Below are 27,794 nucleotides of genomic sequence, written 5' to 3'. Positions count from 1 at the left end.
CTACGACACATTTAAAACACCCTTGGTTTCACTTTCAAAGTACGTTCTAAAATCGACTCAATCTATCAAAATTTTTAATCTGCCGCCACAAATTTGTACTCTGTACTGTACTCGATTCAACCGAGTAATGACGTCACAATAACTGCTCCGAACCGAACTTCTCCATTCCCAGCCCTAATCCGATCTAGCCCTCGTCTTCCCTGCTCGGTTTCCTTGACGACGTGATACGCGTGCGTTGCTCGTTACCACATCTTGAGACGTGAGGAGATGGACCTCGCAAGAAGGCTGCAGCAGTGTTGGGCAACCCCAGGACTGTTAGCAACATGCAGTATAAAATTCGTTTCATTCATTTAGTGTTCTGCCCAGGGGCAGGTCTTTCACTGCAAACCCAGCTTTCTCCAATCTTTCCTATTTTCTGTCTTCCTCTTCGTTTCCTCATATGATCCATATATCTTAATGTCGTCTATGATCTGATATCTTCTTCTACCTCGAACCCTTCTCCCGTTCACCATTCCTTCCAATGCATCCTTCATTTTCTCCTCAGCCAGTGACCCAACCAATTCTTTCCCTCTTCCTGATCAGTTTCAGCATCGTTCTTCCTTCCAACACAGCTTCATTCCCTTCACACGTTCCATTCTTCTCCATATCCACATTTCAAATGCCAGTATAAAATATGAAATGGTAACTGCTGTAATCGTATAGACTGAAACACATTATTACATCAGATTGTCATACGACGTAGTTAACGACAGATATACAAGAAATAATTTATTGAGGCATTAAAGTAACAAAGCTAACAAAAACGACGAGAGGAATATTGTATTAATGATTAAACTAAAGAGGCTGTTCATAAACGATGAGACGATTTCTGTGATAATTATTTTATTTAATGAAACTTTAAACTATAGTCGCGACGCTGTTATTTCCGGCGTGACTCCGCCTCTTTGCTTACGTGAAGGCTCTATAAAGTTTAGGTAGGTAGTATCGTTCGCCATTTTTGTTCTTTCGTTCCCGAGCTACCATACGAGGAATCTATTTGCCACACCGTTAAACATTATCATGTCGTAGCTCCTATGATAATAAATCAAACGCATTGTAATTCAGCAAATAATTGAGTGGTAAATAACGTCTTCGTGTGCTTTCTGCGAACACCAACGAAAGAGCCAAAATGGCGGGCGATTATATTAAGTATTTATCGAGCCTTAAGAAATGAATAACGTCTTCATAAGCGACTCACAAGACGCACACGTTTAAATGTAGCCGACCTGCAACGTGATTGGCTGCCGGAAATTAGAGCGACGGGACTATAATGTTGCTATTCATAGACGATGAGACGATTGTTGTAATTATTTAATGAACCTTAGTACTATTGATACTATTCATAGACGAGGCGATTTTAATAATAATAATTTTTTAACGAACATTTAAACTAAAGAGACGGTTGATAAACGATGAAATGATTGTCATAATAATTTAACGAACATTTAAACTAAAGAGGCTGTTCATAGACGATGAGATGATTATTATTCAGAGACAGTGAGATGATAGGTCGGCCATAATCGGGCAATGATGGATGAAATTGCATTGGGAACGAGGAAGTAGGAAATCTGTCTTTAGCCCCTCAGTCGACCGGAATTCTCGTAGAACGTGTCGGGTATCGAAGTACTCTCTTTTTGGTGTGAGAGACAGAGCGCGCCGTTGTTTATTGCAGGAAGTGCGTATGCGTGTAACTTGGCGTCTGCGTGTCAGACACGGGCTGGAGATGGAGACAACGCACCACGGGCCACTGCTGCTGCCTGACCCGCTAACTGGATATTTCACACCAGGCGGACCTTGAACTGGCGTTATGTAGTTCATCGCTTCGTCAGTTAATTCACTCTGATAAGTGAACTGACTGATGCGGTGTGAATATCAACAATAATAATAATAATAATAATAATAATAATAATAATAATAATAATAATAATCTATACTAATAATAAATCTGTAGCCGAAATTTTTCTGGTAATTTTCGATTTTCCAAAAATAATTGGTCCTAACATATATAATTAACCACCCTGAAACCGAAAATCGCCTTTTTTAAATTTTTGTTTGTATGTCTGTCTGTCTTGTCTGTCTGTCTCTATATTTGTTACCTTTTCACGCGATAATGGCTGAACCAATTTCGATGAAAATTGTAATATAAATTAAGTTCGTTGTAACGTAGATTTTAGGCTATATGGCATTCAAAATACATTATTTAAAAAGGGGGTTATAAAGGGATCTGAATTAAATAAATCGAAATATCTCGCTTATTATTGATTTTTGTGAAAAATGTTACATAACAAAAGTTTCTTTAAAAATAATTTTCGATAAGTTTTATTCCTTGAAACATTTTGATAGGATTGATATTTAATGAGATAAAAGAGTTTTAAAATTAAAATAACTGCCATCTAAGGCCGTGTAATGAATTAAAAAACAAATGACTTCGTCTATAAGGGGCCTTGGAGAGCAACAATCGAAAGCTATGAAAGATAGCCTACAGAGAATGTTTCTGTGTTTGTATGAAGTAATATCGGAAGCTAAATTAACCGATTTGTATATATTTCACCATTGGAAAGTGTAGTTTCTCTAGATGGACATAATGCTATAATGTTATTACAGTAATTTCTGATATAATATAATATAATATAATATAATATAATATAATATGTAATATTATATAATATAATTTAAGTTATTTGAAGGGTTCAGAACCATAGTGGGCCAAGCGCCATTTACAGAATACGTAAAAAACAAGGGTTAAAATTAAGTTATTACCATAATTCAATGGAAACATATAACAAGTAAAATAAAATATACACATTAAATCTAAATGATGTCAATCTTCATTAAACTATGGTTGCATGTAATAAAAATTAAGAAACATGTTAAAGGAACTGTCATTGCACCAAATGAGTATCTCTGGACGGAAATGATCGCATTTTAATTATTTGGATGCAATTTAAATTAAGTAACATATTAAACGATTTATCCTTCTATCAAACACGAATGTTCCCTGGACCAGATGTCCTATTTTAATTATGTAATTACTTTATATTTATTTCTAACGGGTGCAGCGGAGCGCACGGGTACGGCTAGTAATAATAATAATAATAATAACGCAAACGTTACGATTATATCAGTTATCATAGGTCTCATGTCTCTAGGAAACCTTACAAAGAGACATATTTACAAAATGGCTCTTAAGAAACTTGGAGGTTCATTCCCGCCCTTACATAGGCCTAAGCCCGCCATCGGTCCCTATCCTGAGCAAGATTAATCCAATCCCTACCATCAGTTTGAGTTCAATGAGATGCCACAATTTTCAAATCGCGGGTACCTAGATCCTAGACATTATAACCCACTGCTGTGGAGTAACAGCATGTCTGAGCGGGCCTGGGTTCAAATCCATGTATATATATATATATATATATATATATATATATATATATATATATTAAGAGGAAGAATTGTTTGTATGCATCTGAAGTCTGATTAGTGTAATATGTAGCTAATCGCCGAAGTATGCAATGGAGGGGGAAAGGAACTGGCTACCCTACCCCATTATCTCCTGGCCTAGTTCTCTGGCCGACTAAACAACAACTACCATCATATCCCACCTCTCTCAAATCCATTTTAATATTATCCTCCCATCTACGACTCGGCCTCCCCAGAGATTTTTTCCCTCCGGCCTCCCAACTAACACTCTATATGAATTCCTGGATTCACCCATACATGCTGCATGCCCTGCCCATTTCAAACGTCTGGATTGAATGTTCCTAATTATGTCGGGTGAAGAATGCAATGCGTACAGTTCTGCGTTGTGTAACTTTCTCCATTCTCTTGTAACTTCATTCCGCTTAGCCCCAAATATTTGCCTAAGCCCTTTATTCTCAAACATCCTCTCTCAAAGTGACAGTCAAAGTTCCACAACTTTACAGAACAACCGGTAATATAACTGTTTTATAAATTCTAACTTTCAACTTTTTGAAAACAGATTGGATGACAAAAGTTTCTCAACCGAATAATAGAAGGCATTTCCCATATTTATTTCGCGTTTAATTTCCTCTCGAGTGTCATTTATACTTGTTACTGTTGTCCGAGATATTTGAATTTTTTCACTTTTTTGAAAGGATAAATTTTCAATGTTTATATTGTCATTTCGTACTTACAAAGATACATACTAACGTATATCATTGGACCGATCATGCTGGTATAATGAAGAGACCAGCAGTTAGCGAGGCGCACCCGTAGGTATGTATGATCAAGTACATCCGTACTGGTGCTAAGGCGCCCTGGATCTGTGTTGATGTGATAACAGAGGATCAGATAGAGCTGCAGTCCGGGTGGGTTTCATCCGGTTTGCCGATCCGGAATCCATCGCTGGACACGATTGCGCCGTTCTCAGTGCTCGCGTTTATTTGTAGAAGGTTGCGGTTATTGCTTAGGCATTTTACGAAGTAAGGAAAAAGTGCTGCGATTCTTCAAATAATAATCGGTTTTGAGATGGCGGAAATACGCGTTCGCATCTTTCTTGATGCAAAAAAAGTGCCCTTGTCGAGATGTCAGTGTTGTGTGCGATTTCCGTGAAATTATTGAATGATTATTTTTAATACATGACGTGAACTACTAACACAGACTTACTTGCTTACTTAGTTACTGGCGTTTAAGGAACCCGGAGGTTCATTGCCGCCCTCACATAAGCCCGCCATTGGTCCCTATCCTGAGCAAGATTAATCCATTCTCTATCATCATCTCCCACCTCCCTCAAATCCATTTTAATATTATCTTCCCATCTACGTCTCGGCCTTCCTAAAGGTCTTTTTCCCTCCGGCCTCCCAACTAACACTCTATATGCATTTCTGGATTCGCCCATACGTGCTACATGCCCTGCCCATAACGTCTGGATTTAATGTTCCTAATTATGTCAGGTGAAGAATACAATGCGTGTAGTTCTGTGTTGTGTAACTTTCTCCATTCTCCTGTAACTTCATCCCTTTTAGCCCCAAATATTTTCCTAAGCACCTTATTCTCAAATACCTTTAACCCATGTTCCTCTCTCAAAGTGAGAGTCCAAGTTTCCAACCATAAAGAACAACCGGTAATATAACTGTTTTATAAATTCTAACTTCCAGATTTTTTGACAGCAGACTGGATGATAAAAGCTTCTCAACCGAATAATAACAGGCATTTCCCATATTTATTCATTAACACAGACTACATTCTTATTCTCATAAGAATGGTAGCCTGCAATAAAACAAAAGCTTGAAAGTAATGTTACCCAAATTATCAAAATAAAAAATAACTGTGTAAGTAATGTAACATTCATTTCCAAACTATCACGAAATAATTAAAATGAATTTAGATTAATTTAAATTATTGTTATTGAAATAAAAGAAACTTACTAAATAAAATTTCTCAATTGTTAACAAAAGTTAATATTTCCTTAACCAATGTCCAAATTGTGTTAGAAAAGTGGTCATATTACAAAAGGAAACTACATCACGTGGCAGTCCACAGTACTCGATCCGAGGACGAGGAGCTCCTGTATCCCTGATACAGCAACGAACATTAGTCTCTTTGGAATCGCAGCCAACAGATTGCAGATTCTCTTGCTGTTCGTACATTAAATGAACATCGGCTAATTCAGCATCAGTGAATCCTTCCATTACGTCAAGTGAGCTTCCTGCAAGGTTAATGACTGAGAAAGAGATTATGCTGGAGTACGTGCGTGTAGTCTAATCTGACAGGCGTTTCATAGTAAGATCGCTCATAAAACATCTGGGGTGCTATGCATAGACATTTCGCTAGCCCGCACTACGAACGTGCTAAACTAGCCCCGGCTATCGACTGATTACTTGTACAGGATTCATATCATATCACATCGCTAACACTGGTTTATGAATACGAAAAACGTTAGTTCGCTGATCATCCACCGGAAGCCCGCGCTAAGAATGTCTATGAATATGGCCCTGGACTCTATTCCATTCCACAAAAGTATGGTCTAATAAACACGTTATTAGTAAAAGCACTTGTAGCCTGTAGTATGGAGTTGTAACAGTTGTATAGTATTAGTGGCGTCATAGAAGTGTATGGCAGAGGAATTGCTTTTGCCACATGACGTCATACTCTGAATCAGTTTATGTCCATCTCCTTGGTAATAAATTCGTATTTCAGGATGCAAGGAACGGTTTATCATTATTCCTGTAATATTTGTCTGAATTATTTTATCAGGAGTAATGAGAATTTAAATGCTTTATCACGTATTTGTCAATATTTAAACGTTATCTTCCACTTCAAGACGACGACGGTCGTAATTATCCGTGCGTAACAGTAGGCGTACCAATTGCAATACATGTATCGGTCTTCCCATTTGAGCGCGTTAATTTGTTTGCTATTGTTTCACAAACAAGAAAAATTTGTGAAAATGGTCTTAAAAGAGACTAAAATTAATCGTTTATTTTACAAGAGCTAGAGGCAAAGAAAGACATTATGTTCGGTACATTTAGAAAAAAAAAAAAAAAAAAAAAAAAAAAAAGAGACACAATAAGGAGTTATGTTCTTCATAGCTACTATCACACAGTGAATTCATCTACACACTGAAAACTTTGATATTCTATGCATATCTGCTATGCCATGGTTTTGACTATCATTACCCAAGCAGTGAAGAGTATTTGAGGAGCATCGTTTCAAAACGTATTATGTGCCCCTTACAATTTTTTTACACGAACGACGAAAAACTGGATTACTCGTAAACCGGAGAAGTTTTCAAAACACTACACAAAACCATTTTTAAGTACTGGTTTAACAGTTTACAAATATGACGACTTGGAACCATCAGACTTCACAGCATGAAAGATAAATAAATAGAAAGTAACAAATTTAATTTCGCCCACTGGGGGACTTAATACGTTTTGAAACGATGCTCCTCATTTACTAACTGGTGCTTAGCTGATAATGATTTACTTCGATTCGTTTGATGTTCTAATCCAGCGGTCATCAGCACATTGCACCCTCGGGCTAACCCGCGGATAACACATTGCACTGACGTACATTCATGGCTGCTTTCTCTCTCTCCCTTCTGCAGGACGGAGCATATTTCGATGCACATCTTACCCGTCACGGCCATCGCCCATTTCAGCGAGTGCTGACGACCAGTTCTAATTTATGTAAAAGGCCCTTCTGCTTCACCTAAAACGTTCATTGCATTCAAGTACAGAGTTAAAATGGAAATCTATTCTATACACGGATACTACTACTATTAGACTACATATCATTTCAGTCAACTATTTCCTTGAATTACACAAAAAGTTCAACGGGACTTGAAGTTATAAGCATTCTTTCAGTTGTAGAGAAATCTGTATAAATTACAACAGACCGACTAATACTTACGTGGAACAGAACAATGAAAAATCGTAAGTATGGAGTAATAAAGTACAAATGTACAAGAAACCTTCGTGGAACACTATTCTGCTATTAACTATTAATTACAGCTCAATACACTTGTAATGTATTACACCATACCTGCACAAATAGCGATCAACGAGCGCGCGCGCTAGGGAGAGCCATGTTTACCGCTCGCCGAAACGGGGAGGAAGATACGTCAGAATGACATAGACTTGCTATAGGTAGAGGAGAGGGAAACGATCACTCAGTTATCTAGCGGAGTGCAGTGTGTAGGCCTATTCTCAGTAACTGTTTCACGTTGCTTACCTACTGCTACAGTACAGTATGGAGGAATCTAAAAGACGGAACATAACATTTAACATTTAACGATTTACAGCTCGAACTTATTGATCTTCAATGTGACCTAAGGGCTAAAGATCGTTTGAATAATACTACTAGCCTGGTTGAGTTTTACAAAACTAAACATTAGCAATAATATCCACGACTACACAGGCTGGCTGTGAAAATGATAGCTATGTTTGGCTCAACATTTATATTTGTGAGCAACTGTTTTCTATAATCAACTTTAATAAAGGCAGACATCGAACATCTGTAACTGATGTTTCATTACGATCAGTAGGCTACTGTTCCTTTCAGCTGCCAACAGCATAAAACCTCGTTTTGATGTACTGATAAATAAAAATATAACAAAATGATATTGTACATTTAAGTAGATATAGTATTTCTATGATTTCTGTAAAATAAATATTTCTTTATTAATTAATAATAGTCCAAGATAGTTTTGCAAACACTGAACGGGAATTCATTTCATAAGCACTCGTAATAGTACTTCCTTTTGTGTATATTTTGTACGAGATCACCCCTTCTTCCAGTCCACCCTTATACAGAGCGCAGCTAATATCCGCATTCCGCTCATGAGCTGTGAGCGCAAACCTTGTGCAGGCCTGTATTAGACCATGCTTTCGTGGAATAGGGCCACATAGGGACACATTTATGGAAAACTATTAGAGCGAGGCGAAATTAAATAGGGCATTGATTTACATGCATTCTTCTTAAGTAAATATCGAAATATTTGGACGTATGCCCCTTAACACCCTATATAATGCGCACACTGTCTACCGCTAATTCCGCCCACGCTTCATTTCGCCCGCTAATCTTTTTGTCAATTGATAGCCTACATGCTTTCTAGTACTCAGCCATTTTGTCCATGTACGTAGTTTATTTTTATAGCAGTGTTACGTAGAAACAGTACATACCTATCTAGAATGGCGTTTTATAGTCACGAACATTACGGCTTCCGTCATAACATCAATTGAAGGACAACTGGTGGTGGAGTTGAGCCATTACATCTACTACTTCAACAAGAATAAGTCACAGAGATGCTGGATGCTGTGCAAGATGTGCCACAGGAGATCGTCACGAGGGGAATAATTGGGCGCTATACTCATTGAAGTCCAGGACGACGAGGTCCTTGCAGACAGGACCAGTTTGCGAAGGAGATAAATAAGTATCAAAATGTTTCACAGCATGAAATCCCACAACTTGCCGCTTCCACAAGAGTGTGAGATTATTCTCAGTCAAGATAAATTCCTCCTTCACGATTCTGGGCATCATGATGGTACTTGAATCCTCACCTTCTCGCCTACACTCTGCTGCAAGTCCAGCATTATTCAGGATCGGCCCAGCGCAGTTTCTTCAGCTGTTCGGGCTCACGTTGACTATCACTAAGACTGAGCATGCGCACCGCGTTACACAGGGCGTGCGTTGAAAGGTGATAGTAGGGAGATTCTAGAGCACGCCAAACCATAAACTATAATTTGTGATTAGTTGCAGGAAATGGAACCTAAAGTCGGATTTTTTCATTTTTTTTTTTTTGTGGTTTCAAAAAGAGGATGAAATACTATGCATTTAAAAAAAATCATGGTTCTATGTGCTTTAGTTTTTAATATACTAGGGTAGGATAAAAAGTAATGGCAACAGTTCGATATTTCTGACATGGCTTTATTCACAGGGGTACAACATTTACGTACCCTCTATATAGTCGCCCCCCTTATTTATTACCTTTTGCCAAATGTTTGGAAGGCGTCGTACACATCTTTGTTGATGTTCCGTATTGACCGCCCTAAAGCACGGATAAGTTCATCTCTGGTATTGTACCGGGTCCCTCGCAGTGGTTCTTTCACTTTGGTGAAAAGATCGTAATCGGATGGATCATATCGGGTGAGTACGGTGGATGTTCCAGTAGTCCGCGTTTTCCGTCTGCCTTGGAGGTACAGCGTGGTGCAGTATTACCCCATCAATGTCATACGCCACAATGAACATCTCCTTCACAGCACTTTGTGTAGGGCGCACTTTCTTTGGACGAGGAGAAACGGGATGCTTCCATTCATTTGATTGGCGTTTCAAGTTTGGTTCATACGAGCGAGTCCAGGTTTCGTCCATAGCGACGATTCGTCCAAGAAAGTCGTCACCTTCCCTTTGGAACCGGTGCAACAAGGCCTTCCCGGAACGCTTTAACCCATCGTGCAACTGTGCAATATGGCAACGCTGCATCGCCATATGCTTCACCCAGTCCCTGAAAACATTCTTGTGCACTATGACCTCGTGCCATTTCAATTTGGATCCAGGGACGTTGCTCTAGTTTTGCAAGGATGGTCTTAGGGCGCTCGCACTATCCCTATGAAAGTGAACGTTGTACACACTGCAGTAGATTGATGGAGTACTGTCGCCGCTGGCTGCACTAACTCATCTAACAGTCCTTGTTCATGTCCACACAGCTGGCAGCTCTCGAACGCACCATCGTCACGTGACAGCAGTGTTTCCATCACTTTTTATCCAACCTATGTATTACTTATTGAATATTTATACTGCATTATGTAGGCCTACTTTTCAAGAAAAATGCAATTAAAGTTTTCACTTGTTTCCTTAGCAACTATAAGAAAGATTTAGGTATTTAAGAACTACGTCCTAGTTTAGTATGTAAAAAAGCCTACAGGTAGCGCAAGATGTCAAAACGTAGAAATACAGTCTTTACACTACAAATTAGTTATTTTGTTCACCTGTAAAATTTCCTTCCACGACTTTACGTTCCTTTTCGCGCAGCGGGTCACATTTACACGTAAATTAGTTCTGTCCAATCACTTTTCAGAAATTCAGTGTATTTCCTAGAAATGAGCGTATTGGCGCCTCAGTTCGTTGCTGTGGATACTATGTACGTATGTCTGAGTAAGTTTTCGGATTTGAATTCAGAGTTAAGTCTGATGGATAAGATTGTGTTGGCAAGCTTACTGTTTCAGAGCCGAAAATAAGTAACTTTATAATATGTAAAGGAACACTAGGGCAAACCGTGAAACATATGATGAAATATTATAAATTTATAAGTAAAATTAGTTACAGTTTTATTTTTTATTTTAGTAGGTTATTTTACGACGCTTTATCAACAGCTTAGGTTATTTAGAGTCTGAATGAGATGAAGGTGATAATGCCGGTGAAATGAGTCCGGGATCCAACACCGAAAGTTACCCAGCATTTGCTCATATTGGGTTGAGGGAAAACCCCGGAAAAAACCTCAACCAGGTAACTTGCCCCGACCGGGAATTAGTTACAGTTTTAAGCAGACATTAACTAATATAAATCAAAGTGAATATAGGACGAAGATAGAATGACAAGAAATAGACTGAAAAGAATAATCCGAAGACAGCAAAGAAGGCCAGTGAAGAGACAGCTGACCTTTGCATGGTCGAATTCCATGATGATGATGATGATGATGGTGGTGGTGGTGGTGGTGGTGGTGGTGATGATGATGATGATGATTATTATTGAATTATGTCAACGATAACGTTGGCTGTGAACAGATTTTCCCCAAGCATTTTGGTTTCCCTTCCACTCCATCACGTATCATCTCATTGCAGTCCAGAAGGAAGGTCAGATCTGTACGGACTTGCATTATGTTCCGCCCGGAAGCACGCAGTTCGCGTCCATTTCGGTTCTTATTTGAGGCTATTCGTAAGGACGACGGCACATAAAGCCTCCTTGACCCTTCAGTACACAGCACGGCCCTAACCGGAGAGGCCGCGTGAAGGAGAACTGGGCTTAGGCAGGTTTCGTCTCCGCCGGCCACTGGTCGGCATTGTAAGAAGCAGATTGGAACAAACGAGTGGCAAAATCGTGCACATCTGTTCTGAAAGAAAACAATCGGGGCAGAAACAGACGAAAATCGCAGTCTTTCAAATTTTTATTTTAACAGAAGACGATCGAAGCGGACAGAAACAGTCGGCAGCGGTATTGCGCGAATCTTTGATTGTTTATCTATTTCACGAGATAACATCGAGGAGTAATTAAGTGGAAGAAGTGCCTGTTTACTGTGCGACAAGATGCCGGAGCACGAGGAGGTGGATCAGCGACGTCAGCAGCGCCAGCTCAAGGGCTACCGACACAAGTAGGAATCAGCAATATTGCTGGAACGTTTCATTATAGGCTACTGCATGTAGCTAAACCGTTAATATACTAATTTGCCATTCTACCTAATATTTAAATAGCATTTTTGTAACATTTTCCTGAATGCTTACGTTATTTCAGAAACACTTGGAACTAAAATAATACATCTTTAACGTCAATGAAAGCATAAGTCTTAAGTTTAAAATATTTTAACACTGTTTTATTAATTCAATTCCAGTGTTTAAATATTAAGTGAATATGCCAGAGCTGTGTATTTATATGTAGAAGAATTGACGTATGAAACACATTAGCTGTAACAAGCATGGACAGAACTGAAAAGTCATTGCAATCTGTACCCTCTTCCATGCAACTTCGTTAATGAGGAGTGCGGTTTTTTAAATTCCAGTAGGGTGCGAAAATCGTAGAAGAAGGAATTTCCTAGAAATCGGAAAAAATTGAAGTCGCGAAAGTGACATGTAGGCACTTGGTCACTATACCTTCTACGGGTCGCTTTCTTCATCATGTTGGGAATATTGTTATTACAGTTTACAGTTAATCTCCGATAGCTATTGTTCAAGACACTGAACTGAGTCAAATCATATAGATGGTCATTAAAAATAGTCATGGAATTTCTGGCTCTGTTGTATGTATGTATGTATGTATGTATGTATGTATGTATGTGTGTGTATGTGTGTATGTGTATGTATGTATGTATGTATGTGTATGTATGTATGTATGTGTATGTATGTATGTGTGTATGTATGTATGTGTGTATGTATGTATATGTATGTGTGTATGTATGTATGTATCTATGTGTGTATGTATGCATGTATGTATTTATTCACACTGCAATGGGTACCGGTATATACCCGGTGGCAGTGGTAACTAATTACACTCAATAATGACAATAATAAACTCATTAATTAAAAATACAATTAATAATAATACTAATAATTAATAATAATAATAATAATAATAATAATAATAATAATAATAATAAATAATAATAATAACAGGGAATATCCTAAATTAAATGAAGCACGATCACTTAAAATAACATTTAAAATAAATCTAATTTGTATCTTAAATCTAAGTTCGAACTAAAACCCCCGAGTATGATATGTTCATATCTGCACAAGTACCTTTCCACATTACACTCATTTCGCTGTTAACTCGCAAACTGCACTGGAACTACGACACATTTCACTGATTCTATCCTGATTTCACTAACACTTCAAAAGCATTTCACTGTTCAAATACTTTGCACTGCCACTATAAACTATAAAGCTTCACTGACAGGAACACGTTTCACTTACACAGCACACCTCACTGACACAGCACACTTCACTGACACGACATACTTCACTGACACAACATAATTCTTCACTGATACAACACACTTCACTGACACAACACTTCAATAACAAAATATCATTTACACCCTGTGAATAGTGTGTATAATATCCTCCCGTTTATTAGTAAAGTCCTTAAGCCTAGGGGACTCCTAGGGAAACAAACGACAGTCAGTATCTATGTACGTACAGGAGAATTTATTTGTTTATTTAAATAAGAGCCTTGTGAATTTTGGTGTTTTCTTTAATCTAGACATTAATTAGTTATTTAACTTGTAATCTTTGGAAATTATTCTCAACTTCCGGGCCGCGACAATGGGAAATATTGACCACCGCCTCCTTGAATGTCAATATCGTTAGGCTGAATGGAAATTCCATGCGTGTTTTAATGATTCTCTGTGTATACCCGTGCGACCAAATAAAGAGATGAAGTTTCGTTTTCTGGACTGAACATAAAAGACATTCTCTATAATGCCAAAACTAAACCAGTTGACGTCATTTATAAGTTCAATTACATGCGTGTGATTATTTCTTCATAAATCTAAATGAAGTGCCTGCACGGTATGTAGTGTGCTTTGCATTCGCCTTTAGAAAAATTATTTTTCTGTTTACGAAAGGCGGCATTTAAAAGTGACGTGACTGCAACGTGTGACGAATAGGATGCTAATCGCATACGAAGAGGCACTCTTCGCCACGATCACCGCTGTCTAGGCTGGAGATTATTCGGACTCTGGATGTGCGCAACGAAAAGTTGTTGTGAATGTAAGAAGTAATTTGTTCGAAACATAGACTATGTCCAGGAACACAGAGGGTTATTAAAACAGATATGGGATTTTCAGTCATCCTAACCATATTGACATTGCAAGGAGGCAGTGGTCATATTTGCTATTGTTGCGTCCTGGATATTGAAATGAATTTCCGAAGGTTACGAGTAAAATAAATAATTCATTAACGTTTAGACCGGCATTAAGGCTGGTTCACAATAAATCGGGAACGGCAACGAGAACGAGAACGGAAATAATGTTAAAATAAATGTATTTAAATGTGAGCATTCACAATAGGTAATTGTGAATACTCACATTTAAATACATTCATTTTAACAATATTTCCATTCTCGTTCTCGTTGTCGTTTCCGTTTCCGGTTTATTGTGAACCAGCCTTTAGACTATAAAACGCTGGAATTGGTTTATTACTTACTTACTGGCTTTTAAAGAACCCGGAGGTTCATTGCCGCCCTCACATAAGCCCGGCATTGGTCCCTATCCTGAGCAAGATTAATCCATTCTCTATCATCATATCCCACCTCCCTCAAATCCATTTTAATATTATCTTCCCATCTACGTCTCGGCCTCCCTAAAGGTCTTTTTCCCTTCGGTCTCCCAACTAACACTCTATATGCATTCCTGGATTCGCCCATACGTGCTACATGCCCTGCCCATCTCAAACGTCTGGATTTAATGTTCCTAATTATGTCAGGTGAAGAATACAATGCGTGCAGTTCTCTGTTGTGTAACTTTCTCCATTCTCCTGTAACTTCATCCCTCTTAGCCCCAAATATTTTCCTAAGCACCTTATTCTCTAACACCCTTAATCTCTGTTCCTCTCTCAAAGTGAGAGTCCAAGTTTCACAACCATACAGAACAACCGGTAATATAACTGTTTTATAAATTCTAACTTTCAGATTTTTTGACAGCAGACTAGATGATAAAAGCTTCTCAACCGAATAATAACAGGCATTACCCATATTTATTCTGTTTAATTTCCTTCCGAGTATCATTTATATTTGTTACTGTTGCTCCCAGATATTTGAACTTCTCCACCTCTTGAAAAGATAAATTTCCAATTTTTATATTTCCATTTCGTACAATATTCTCGTCACGAGACATAATCATATACTTTATCTTTTCGGGATTTACTTCCAAACCTATCTCTTTACTTGCTCCCAGTAAAATTTCCGTGTTTTCCCTAATCGTTTGTGGATTTTCTCCTAACATATTCACGTCATCCGTATAGACAAGAAGCTGATGTAACCCGTTCAATTCCAAGCCCTCTCTGTTATCCTGGACTTTCCTAATGGCATACTCTAGAGCAAAGTTAAAAAGTAAAGGTGATAGTGCATCTCCTTGCTTTAGCCCACATTGAATTGGAAACGCATCTGATAGAAACTGACCTACACGAACTCTGCTGTACGTTTCACTGAGACACATTTTAATTAATCGAACTAGTTTCTTGGGAATACCAAATTCAATAAGAATATCATATAAAACTTTTCTCTTAACCGAGTCATATGCCTTTTTAAAATCCATGAATAACTGATGTACTGTACCCTTATACTCTCATTTTTTCTCCATTATCTGTCGAATACAAAAAATCTGGTCAATAGTTGATCTATTATGCCTAAAACCACACTGGTGATCCCCAATAATTTCATCTACATATGGAATTAATCTTCTCAAAAGAATATTGGACAAAATTTTGTACGACGTCAACAAAAGTGATATTCCTCGAAAGTTACTACAGTTAGTCTTGTCCCCCTTCTTAAAGATAGGTACGATTATGGACTCCTTCCATTGTTCTGGTACAATTTCCTTTTGCCAAATAGCAAGTACAAGCTTATAAATTTTGTTAGATAATGCGCTCCCACCCTCTTGTATTAATTCTGCTGGAATTTGATCGATACCTGGAGACTTATAATTTTTTAGATTTTCTATCGCAATTTCGACTTCAGAAAGTGTGGGTTCGGGTGTAAATGGCTCAGCAGTTTGTATTTCAATTTCATCCCGATAATTTCTATTTGGCCTATGTATATTTAGTAGTTCAAAATGGTTGGAATTGGTTTATTATTCGTTTTAAATACACCCTAAGATACCTTACATGCAATGGGTTGTTCGTAAATTTTGGAGATTTGATAATAATAATAATAATAATAATAATAATAATAATAATAATAATAATAATAGTAATAATAATGGGACAACTGGATAATAATACGCACGGTAGACCAACATCGGTAATCGACGTTGCTCGCTGGCCACTAATCACCGGGCCGTACCGAGCCGTATCAAACAAAAGATAATCGAAATGAGGGTACCCTAGAGATGGCCGATATTTCACAAACCGATATTTTGTCACAGGTATTTTTTTGTCACAGATAAACCTGTGACTGATGATGCGAAATATCTGTTACAAAATATCGCTATCGAAATCTGCTCCGTATTCAGTACTCTGTGGCTGATATTTTCTCCTCTACGTCGTAGGTTTGCGCGTGCGCATGATACAATAACAGCAATCTGGCGGTAGTTTCTCCATCTTATTATAAATTATGTAGTTATTACACGATTTAAATAATAACACCAGTGGTTACCAGTACTTAATCTTGTGTAAAATCCTGTCTGAACAACTGTTTTGTTTTGTAATTATTTTCCAATGTTTTTCCGAATACTTATGTTTCATTAATTTTTATTCTACAGTATGACTCAATATTATGTTAATGCACGACTTAAAATTATTTATCCATTATATTATATACAATAAAAAGAATCAATTTTTAAAACGATTAGGATAATCATATAACCTCAATTTCTCCATACCCAACTACATTTATAAATGATCAACTGGTTCAATATCCATAATATAACCTCTTGGTATATATGAGGTTAACTTTTGACATGCTACTGTTCAGTTAGGTACAGTAAGTATTTATTTGTTAATGGTACATGTACATAATTTCTTTGCTGGATTTTCTCATATAAATCACTGATGAGTGGTGTGTATAGAGAAATCGCATTCATATTTCACTGCTCTTCAATATTTCCTGCTAATTTTTTATCGGTGTGACAAAATATCGGTGTAATTCATGCTACGTATCGATATAAAATATCGGTGTGACAAAATCACCGATAAAAGTCACAGATATTTAATTGTCACAGTCACAGTCGTCACAGATACTTGAAAATATCGATTAAGCTCATCTCTAGGGTACCCTAATATGTTTTCGCGGGATATCAGCCGAGTTAAGATTTTGGAATGCTCCAAGCTTTCGACTGCTATCTCTGCAGCCATCTTCAGGGAAGTGATGTCCGAACAGGTGTCAGAGTTGATTGCTGGCAGAGCCAGCGGTCGTTTTAGGGTCTTACATTACAATGCCCTCTTCGACCGTGAGTGCTTGTGAGTGCAGTGTTATTAGAATGTTGGATATTTAGGGCTTTTATGAGATTGAGATTGAGACGTGGAAAGAAGACAGGTGGGTAGAAAGTAAGAAAGAAGATTTAAGAAACAGATTTAAGTTTTGATTTGTTGTTATTTGAGGAGTAACCATGAACTATTTGTGATGTAAATTTTTTACTGGGCTTGCGTGAATTTTGAATGTATTTATTTATTGTTTAGTTATTCAACGATAGCTATCATGCATCACTAAGCAGTGGTGAGGGCAGTCACAATTTGTTTATATTGTTATCCTTGTGTTTGGGCGTTGGCATTTTGACTTCAGCTATCCAGCAGTCGGAGGGATGTTCGCTGGTACGTTATGTTGTGGGTGGGGTGTTTGATTTCGATTTCCTCTCGTTGTGGATGAAGGTGGATTATTAATTTTATGTGTCGGGTTCTGGTCCATGACATATATGTGCATTCCTCAACGATGGCATTCTTGTGGAGTATTTATGGGAAACAGGCCGCGAATTTGCCGATTCCGGGAGACGAGGGGTGTTGTAGAGAGGGAGAGAGGGGGGGAGAGTTTAATAGTTATTTTGTGGATTGAAGTGATCTTGATAGGCTTGTAGGAGTTTTTCAATGGTTGTGTTCTTATTGGTGTGTGGAGGATTGTTAAACATATGTTGTGTGTATGAGCGACGTAGTGCAAAATGTGTGTATTTAGTGACTGTTCGGATTAGGTGTGTGGAGAGTGGTTTCGTCTTAGTGTGGATGTATACTGTGTCGTTTCTGGTATGTTTGGGTAGTCGAAATATCTGGCGCAATAATTTCCTTTCACGGGACTCAAATTTCTTTTGTGTTGAGGGTGAAGATTGCAATAGAAAGTAGGAGGAGTAGGTGCACTGGGATCGAACCAGTGCTTTATATAGGTGTAGTAATGTGTTGGCGTGGCAGCCTTGTCGTCTAATGCCGCTTAGGTAGCTTACTGCTTTAGTGGCTTTGTTGTATTTGTCCCATATTGTTTGCGCTATTGTGGTCCAAGAGAGTTTTGATGTGAGTGGAATGCCTAGATGGTGTCAGAGTTGATTGCTGGCAGAGCCAGCGGTCGTTTTAGGGTCTTACATTACAATGCCCTCTTCGACCGTGAGTGCTTGTGAGTGCAGTGTTATTAGAAAGTTGGATGTTTAGGGCTTTTATGAGATTGAGATTGAGACGTGGAAAGAAGACAGGTGGGTAGAAAGTAAGAAAGAAGATTTAAGAAGCAGATTTTAAGTTTTGATTTGTTGTTATTTGAGGAGTAACCATGAACTCTTTGTAGTCGGAAGGTTATATAGATGTGGCTGTCTCAGGTGAAACGGGATTGGTTGGCGGATCGGCCAATCCGGGGCCGGGAATTGTCATCGCTCGTAAGCTCCGCCCCTCCCGGGATTACTGCGTGAAGTTTGGCGGGCGGCGAGCCCTGTTCCGCCGGTTGGAATCGGTTGCCGTCCTCAGTCCGTGATCTTCATGACCTTGATTGTAAGAGGGCCTGAGTTGGTCTAAGGCCGGTGTCCATGCCTGACTGAGCTGGAGTCCACTGTCTCTGTTAAAGTTGTTTTTCTCCAGCTTGATCTCTATGGCCTCCTTGATTGTACGATCCCAGTAGTGGCTTGATTTGTTAATGACCTTGGTGTGGTCAAACAGTATTTTATGCTCCTTTTCTATGCTGTGTTGCGCCACTGCAGATTTTTCCGGGTAATACAGCCTCAGGTTCCTCTTATGTTCTTTGATTCTGTCTTCTATTGTGCGGCCAGTCTGCCCTATGTATACTTCGCCACACTCGCATGGAATCTTGTAAATCCCTGGAGTCCTTAAGCCCTGACTGTCTTTAACCTGACGTAGATGACTCCGAATTTTGCTCTGTGGTTTATGGATGGTTTTGATATTAACCTTCTGGAGGATTCTGCTAATTTTGTGTGACACGCTCCCGCAGAATGGAATGAAAGCTTTCTTTGTCGGTTCTTGCTTGCTGTCTAAGTCTATTGTGTTACATCTCGTGGTAACTTGTTTGAGGGCTTTGCTGATGTCTCTCCGGCTGTAGTTGTTTTGTTGTAGTGTTCTACGAAGATGGTCCATTTCTGCAGGCAAGTTGTTGATATCGGAAATGACTATGGCGCGATGTACAAGATTCCATGCGAGTGTGGCGAAGTATACATAGGGCAGACTGGCCGCACAATAGAAGACAGAATCAAAGAACATAAGAGGAACCTGAGGCTGTATTACCCGGAAAAATCTGCAGTGGCGCAACACAGCATAGAAAAGGAGCATAAAATACTGTTTGACCACACCAAGGTCATTAACAAATCAAGCCACTACTGGGATCGTACAATCAAGGAGGCCATAGAGATCAAGCTGGAGAAAAACAACTTTAACAGAGACAGTGGACTCCAGCTCAGTCAGGCATGGACACCGGCCTTAGACCAACTCAGGCCCTCTTACAATCAAGGTCATGAAGATCACGGACCGAGGACGGCAACCGATTCCAACCGGCGGAACAGGGCTCGCCGCCCGCCAAACTTCACGCAGTAATCCCGGGAGGGGCGGAGCTTACGAGCGATGACAATTCCCGGCCCCGGATTGGCCGATCCGCCAACCAATCCCGTTTCACCTGAGACAGCCACATCTATATAACCTTTCGACTTTCTGTTCGGACATCACTTCCCTGAAGATGGCTGCAGAGATAGCAGTCGAAAGCTTGGAGCATTCCAAAATCTTAACTCGGCTGATATCCCGCGAAAACATATTAGCGAACCAACGCCGAGAAAGCCTCAAATCATACATACATCACCTCTACGGGGAGGAAGTATACCATGTCCTTCAGAGATTGGAACAAGGACACAAGAAGAGGGCAAGTCTACTATGTACACTTGCCTTCCTACGTAGATGTCGAGACAAGAAAGTCGTCCCTAAATTTGCTGTCGTTAAACATGAAATTCGAACAGTGAAGGCCCAGAGAATATGCAGACGAGCCAGCTTGGCCCTCATAAGGGAGAGAATTCATCACACATACCTGGAACTCAACAACATCTCACGGGAGCTACTACAGCTACGCTTACAATGCTACGGAAGGCTACAACCATCTGATCAAGAATGGATCGACAGGTCACTAACCGCCCAGGTGCAGATGCATATGAAGAAAGTCAGAGGGAGGCAAATGTAGAAATTCCACAGATTGGCCCCCTCACAGCCAGGCATCCAACCGCTGGACAAGAACAAACTTGTCATTAATGTATCAAGTAAAACATTGGACGAAGACACCATATCGGTACTAGCCAAGGGCCTAAATTTCGTTCCAGCTCCAAGAAAATATCCAGTCAAGGACATTATCAGTGGAGTGGAGCAAGCTATCTCCTCTCTTCCTCCTGGAATATCTGAAGAAGTGAGAAGAGATGTCTGCCGAATAATCAACACAGCCAGACCACCCAAACCCAATATCACGAGGAATGAACGACTAGCGCTCCGGGAGCTACGTGAAGATGAGAGTATAGTCGTTCTCCAGGCCGACAAAGGAAACGCTACGGTGGTGTTGGACTCTTTAACGTACCACCAGAAAATTGTTGAACTACTAGCAGACACGACCTACAAGAAACTGACACGTGATCCCACTAACAGGATCATAAGAAGAACCACCACGCTGCTGAAATCTTCCTCGCTGCCTGCCGAGGTTATAAAAGTTCTACTACCACACTCGGCCACACCACCTCGGATTTACGGGCTCCCCAAGATCCACAAACAAGGGCTACCATTACGACCCATTGTTAGCACCATCGGGTCGCCCACATACCACCTGGCCAAGCATCTAACCAACATGCTCCAACCCCTGATTGGAACGTGTGAACATCATGTGAAAAACTCTACAGAATTTGTTAGAATTCTGGAGAACATCACAGTGGTCCCATCAGATCTACTAGTGAGCTTCGATGTAATTTCACTCTTCACAAAGGTTCCGATAAAAGAGGCTCTTGAACTGGTAGCGGAACAATTCCCGGATGATATTCTACAACTCTTCCGACTGGCCTTGACTACTACTTACTTCACGTACAACAGTGAGTTCTACGAACAAACCGACGGCGTGGCAATGGGCTCCCCGCTGTCACCTGCTATTGCTAACTTTTACATGCAGCACTTCGAACACCAGGCCCTAGACTCAGCCACACACAAGCCGAGCCACTTCTTCCGCTACGTAGACGACACCTTCGTGGTCTGGCCGCACGGACAAGACAAGCTACAAGAGTTCCTACAACATCTCAACAGCATCCACGCGAATATCCAGTTCACCATGGAGGTGGAGTCAGAGGGCTCACTGCCGTTCCTGGATATCCACATACACAGGAAAGCAGATGGTACTCTCGGACATGGCGTGTATAGAAAGCCGACGCACACAGATCTGTACCTGAATGCACTCAGCCTCCACCACCCTTCGCAGAAGAAGTCCGTCCTGACTAGTCTACTACATCGCGCCATAGTCATTTCCGATATTTACAACTTGCCTGCAGAAATGGACCATCTTCGTAGAACACTACAACAAAACAACTACAGCCGGAGAGACATCAGCAAAGCCCTCAAACAAGTTACCACGAGATGTAACACAATAGACTTAGACAGCAAGCAAGAACCGACAAAGAAAGCTTTCATTCCATTCTGCGGGAGCGTGTCACACAAAATTAGCAGAATCCTCCAGAAGGTTAATATCAAAACCATCCATGAACCACAGAGCAAAATTCGGAGTCATCTACGTCAGGTTAAAGACAGTCAGGGCTTAAGGACTCCAGGGATTTACAAGATTCCATGCGAGTGTGGCGAAGTATACATAGGGCAGACTGGCCGCACAATAGAAGACAGAATCAAAGAACATAAGAGGAACCTGAGGCTGTATTACCCGGAAAAATCTGCAGTGGCGCAACACAGCATAGAAAAGGAGCATAAAATACTGTTTGACCACACCAAGGTCATTAACAAATCAAGCCACTACTGGGATCGTACAATCAAGGAGGCCATAGAGATCAAGCTGGAGAAAAACAACTTTAACAGAGACAGTGGACTCCAGCTCAGTCAGGCATGGACACCGGCCTTAGACCAACTCAGGCCCTCTTACAATCAAGGTCATGAAGATCACGGACCGAGGACGGCAACCGATTCCAACCGGCGGAACAGGGCTCGCCGCCCGCCAAACTTCACGCAGTAATCCCTGGAGGGGCGGAGCTTACGAGCGATGACAATTCCCGGCCCCGGATTGGCCGATCCGCCAACCAATCCCGTTTCACCTGAGACAGCCACATCTATATAACCTTCCGACTTTCTGTTCGGACATCACTTCCCTGAAGATGGCTGCAGAGATAGCAGTCGAAAGCTTGGAGCATTCCAAAATCTTAACTCGGCTGATATCCCGCGAAAACATATTAGCGAACCAACGCCGAGAAAGCCTCAAATCATACAGAAATGAGGGTGGATCGGTGTCGGTTAGAGTTCCCGAGTAGCTCAGTGGTAGAGCGTTGGTACGTTAAACCAAAGGTCCCGGGTTCGATACCCGGCTCCGGAACAATTTTTCCCTCGAAATTATTCAAATCAACTTTACAGGGAGTTGTACCTGAAATCTTGATTTGCATAATACACGTTACTGTTCGTTAACAGAAAAACCACAATTTAAGTCACACGTAGTTAGTGTGCACTCGAAGTTGGTTGCTTGACGGTTGTCAGCCCACTTTGAGGTCTGTGGATATAGAGGGAAAAATTGGATCGGTGTCGGTTAGAGTTCCCGAGTAGCTCAGTGGTAGAGCGTTGGTACGTTAAACCAAAGGTCCCGGGTTCGATACCCGGCTCCGGAACAATTTTTCCCTCGAAATTATTCAAATCAACTTTACAGGGAGTTGTACCTGAAATCTTGATTTGCATAATACACGTTACTGTTCGTTAACAGAAAAACCACAATTTAAGTCACACGTAGTTAGTGTGCACTCGAAGTTGGTTGCTTGACGGTTGTCAGCCCACTTTGAGGTCTGTGGATATAGAGGGAAAAATTGGATCGGTGTCGGTTAGAGTTCCCGAGTAGCTCAGTGGTAGAGCGTTGGTACGTTAAACCAAAGGTCCCGGGTTCGATACCCGGCTCCGGAACAATTTTTCCCTCGAAATTATTCAAATCAACTTTACAGGGAGTTGTACCTGAAATCTTGATTTGCATAATACACGTTACTGTTCGTTAACAGAAAAACCACAATTTAAGTCACACGTAGTTAGTGTGCACTCGAAGTTGGTTGCTTGACGGTTGTCAGCCCACTTTGAGGTCTGTGGATATAGAGGGAAAAATTGGATCGGTGTCGGTTAGAGTTCCCGAGTAGCTCAGTGGTAGAGCGTTGGTACGTTAAACCAAAGGTCCCGGGTTCGATACCCGGCTCCGGAACAATTTTTCCCTCGAAATTATTCAAATTATTCGAGGGTAGTTAACTTCGCGACTATATTCTTAAATAAATCACTCCATTAGTCAAGTGGAAGGTTTATGCAGTACAACTGCGGTGTTTTGAATGCACCAAAAGAAAATGCAGATGTAGTAAGATCTTAAAGTAAGTTATCACAACGAAATAGAAGGAGGAAAATGTGTGTTTCGGGGAATATCATTCAAATGAAGGAAAGTAAATTTCCGGTTAATGTTCACCAAAGCGATAAGTACGTAATTATGACCGCGTTGCCGTTTTATTTGTGGTTTAGAGAAAATATCTCGACTTTTACGAAGAAAACTTTTAGCTGCCGTTTTCATCATATTATTGTTTAACAGTATTACGAAACAAAAAATGTCATAAGGACCATGACCGACAGGATCATCTTGGCCGTCTGCGCGTGCGCGGACTTGTTTAATAAAAACCTAAACTGACCAAACCTAACCTTCGTATAATATGCAAGATGTACAACCAGAACAAGAAGGGATCTTCTTTATTTGTTCTGGAATGTACACACGAAAATAAATTCAAATAAGGATCACGCTACTACTGCATGAGAGGTCCACGCTTGCGCCAAACAAAACTGTTCCTGTCGCGAGACCCTCGCCTAAGCCACGTAATCTACTCGCAATATTTACGCTAACAGTGGTGCTATCTCTCAGTAATGTTCAGAACGAAGCAGGTAAAGAGAGAGAAAAAACAAATCTCTCCTTCTAACGACGCCACAGATCTTTATGTTGGCAACATTGTGTATTTAGCTCAATTTGGCCGTAACCATAACGGCACGGTTCGACGCTACCGTAGCAAATTCTTCAGTTTAGCAGGACACTTCCGAATCCATATCGCGTCTCTAGTGCTTAATGACCAGTCTCATTGTATTGCATTTATTAACATTCCATGGTATTCATACATTGCTTACAGCTAGAATATGGAGCAAGTCAAAAAACTTAATACTATTATAAAGTCTTAATTTATAGTCACAGTCTAGATGAAATATATACAGACGAGATTTACAATATAGTCTACTAGTACAACACAAAGTTTTAGTATCAGTTTCATGAAGTGTTATTGAATGTCATGAATTCACTTACAGAATAGAAGGCGTGAGAAATTAGGTACTTCTTTAATTTGGCCCTAAATAATTTTTTGTTTTGAGTTTCATTTTTTATATCGATAGGGAGGCTATTAAAAAATTTTAGTGCCATATAACGCACTCCTTTTTGATAGCACGATAGACTTGCCGATGGAGTATGAAAGTCATTTCTTTGACGTGTATTTATGCTATGAACTGTTGAATTAGTTACAAAGTTTTCACGATTACATACGGAAATTATATGTTTTATTTTCTAATTCAGCAGCACAAATTTCTAAATCCCTGTCATGCAATCGCAGCGGCAGATATTGCGTACACGCACACGTGATCCGTCGAGTGTTGTGTTTGTCCAGCACTTGAGCATTTATCGGTTCGAATCAGCTGTAGTAAGTGTAAGATATCATCACATGTCGTAACTTGGGATTCCAACCGAGTGATGGTGTTTAATATCGTTTTCATTTCGGAGTAGAATAACGTACAGCTGCGATGGCTAGTCAAGCATTAAGGAAACGTCCGTTAACCCTGATGATATTTATTTTACCAATTATTTCCTTAAATTTACTTAAGAAGAAAGATTTTACATTACACTGGAACGGATGGTTCCACTTCCACTTTCTTATTTAAAATCCACTTCTCGCTTCCATATTTCAAAATTACTTTGTATGCAACATTACGTAAGTTAATGAAGAAATATTATAATTTTAGTTTTGTTTCCGTCTTGACTTATTTTAATGTGAACCCAGAAGTATATTTGTTAACACATTTTAATATTTTACTTGTGAACGTTTTCGCCCATTTTGGGCATTTCAGACCATAAAGATATCTGTACATAATTGCATAATACATATTGAAATTCTACAAACAGTTAATGGAAATTAAGAAATTCACTAAAAACATTTTCTAAAATGGTACACTAAATACAGCAACAAATGGTAGTTGTATGATAAATAATCATCTTTAATGTCATATTGTAATCATTCATGACAGCTGGAGATCGCGAACGAGTTATTATATTGGAACAAAAAACTGTATAATGACTCAAAAGTGAATACTTGTTTAACAATAAGACTCTTAGGTTAAATGTGCATATTTTAACAGAAAGTCACATGAAAATATTACATATCAAAAGAACTTAATATCATCATAAGAAAAAAATAATAAAACAGTTCAGAAAGGTGTAGGGGTCCTAGTTGACTGTTATATTGAAGTTGGTGTAAATAGAAAGGATGTGGATTGAAGGCGAAAGGTTTGGAATGACAAAATGAATGTTTAATGTAGTTTATATAAACTTAGGTGACGCTGTGGTAATCTATTAAACAACATATGTTGTGAATATGCACTATTGTGAAGGTTGCAATATAAAATACAGTCAAATTGTTACAAGTATGTGTCGTTATGAGGGATAATATCAAGTCGTTACTGGTAATCTCATATTGCCGTAGATGTTCGTTGTGTATTGAAGATTAATAGATTAATAGTATATGACAAAATATCGTTATGTTGCAGTCGTAAATAACTTCATAAAAGTTGAGAAGTATATTAAAATCACATGTTAAAATCGACTAACCTAACGATATGTAAAGTCGATATTACGCAGTCTGATGTTACTTGTTTATTCTTAACCAATGGCATTCTCTCAGGAGTACAAGCCACCCAACACAAACTTCGAAATCTAAGACACGGAATATTTAAGAATTCAATTCAAGTGCTAGTCTGGTCACATAATGGAAAGTGATTGTACTGAATTCCTGCGTTAGTTACAAGCAATGCATGGATAAGATATTATATCACGCCTTCTTGCTGCAAAATATAAGATGACCAAACAGCTACAAAATGAATCTAGTAGGCTGTGATCGGAAACGAGAATGGTAAAGTTAAAACTTGGCCAACTCTGTGTTCCCGTTCCGGGGCTCCTGCAAGCTTCTCGTTAATTTGTGAACGCTCACATTTAAATACTTTCTTTCTCGTTTTCGTTCCCGGCTCATAGTGAACCAGCCTTTAGTCACGAGTCTTCTGTTACGAAGGAAGCAGATATTAAAGTAAGATGTGCTTCATGAAGGGCCGGACGTGAAAAGAATTCATAATTTTCCATGTTAAAAGATTTGCCGGATATCACGAATGGAGAAAATGTGAGGCATCATCACATAGAGTAGTATTCAATTTCATAAGTAGCCTATATATTACGCCCTGTTAGCATCAGTTTGTGTACACGGAATCTTCAAGGGCAAATGGTAAAGCATGACTGCACATAAATTAGAAAATTTGCTAAAATGATGAGTGAAATCGGTCGCTTGTGTTAAACAAGTTGAAATCTTTAAAACTGTTAATGGTTTTCATCCCATAATTTAGTAAAACATTTTCGTCAACTTGATTATAAAGGCTTTCGTTTAGCGTTTATGAACCTAAATGTGTCCACATAGCAGGTCTTGCCTTACATAAGTTACTCAAAAAGCGATCGGGCGCAATCTGGACTGCATACTTGTGCACCACAACATTCTTAATTTCACACTCCGAGCTACATCTACAATATGCTACGTGTCCCTTCACCAGGAGAAAGTGATCTGTAGGATATCTTCGAGTGGAACTTGCAGACAATTTCGACATGTTTTATGTGGTTAGTTTTCAATAGAAGTGAACTGATCTGATTCGGAGTTTGCACTGACCAGTGTTGCCATCTAAATTCTTGAAGACTCACTATAAAACAGTGGTTAAATTGGTATGTTATCAATGTAAAAATAGATTAGTTTGTCGCGGTGAGGATTAAATCCTTATATTAAGAACACCAGCTTGATTAATTTTACCCTCTAAACGAGCAATTAAATACACCAGATCTTTTTCTAAAACCGCTGAATTAGTAACGCTGGC

At 39.4% G+C, this 27,794-nt stretch overlaps 1 protein-coding gene across 4 annotated transcripts in view; it reads left to right on the top strand.

The window, feature by feature from the left end:
• fray (oxidative stress responsive kinase frayed) overlaps positions 1 to 27,794 on the top strand; it is a 147,399-nt gene that overhangs the window by 19,459 nt on the left and 100,146 nt on the right. The window contains exon 1 of one of the 4 annotated variants that reach the window (XM_069842680.1): positions 11,728 to 11,866. The exons of the other annotated variants lie outside the window; for them this stretch is intronic. Within the exon in view, the coding sequence (XP_069698781.1) occupies positions 11,802 to 11,866 (65 nt within the window). The 5' untranslated portion in view covers positions 11,728 to 11,801. Of the gene's footprint in view, positions 1 to 11,727; positions 11,867 to 27,794 lie in introns of those variants that run through there. 4 annotated transcript variants of the gene reach the window in all.

Source organism: Periplaneta americana, chromosome 12 (assembly GCF_040183065.1).
Source record: "Periplaneta americana isolate PAMFEO1 chromosome 12, P.americana_PAMFEO1_priV1, whole genome shotgun sequence".
NCBI classification, from domain to species: Eukaryota; Metazoa; Arthropoda; class Insecta; order Blattodea; family Blattidae; genus Periplaneta; species Periplaneta americana.
This window is presented reverse-complemented; position numbering and strand designations above follow the sequence as displayed.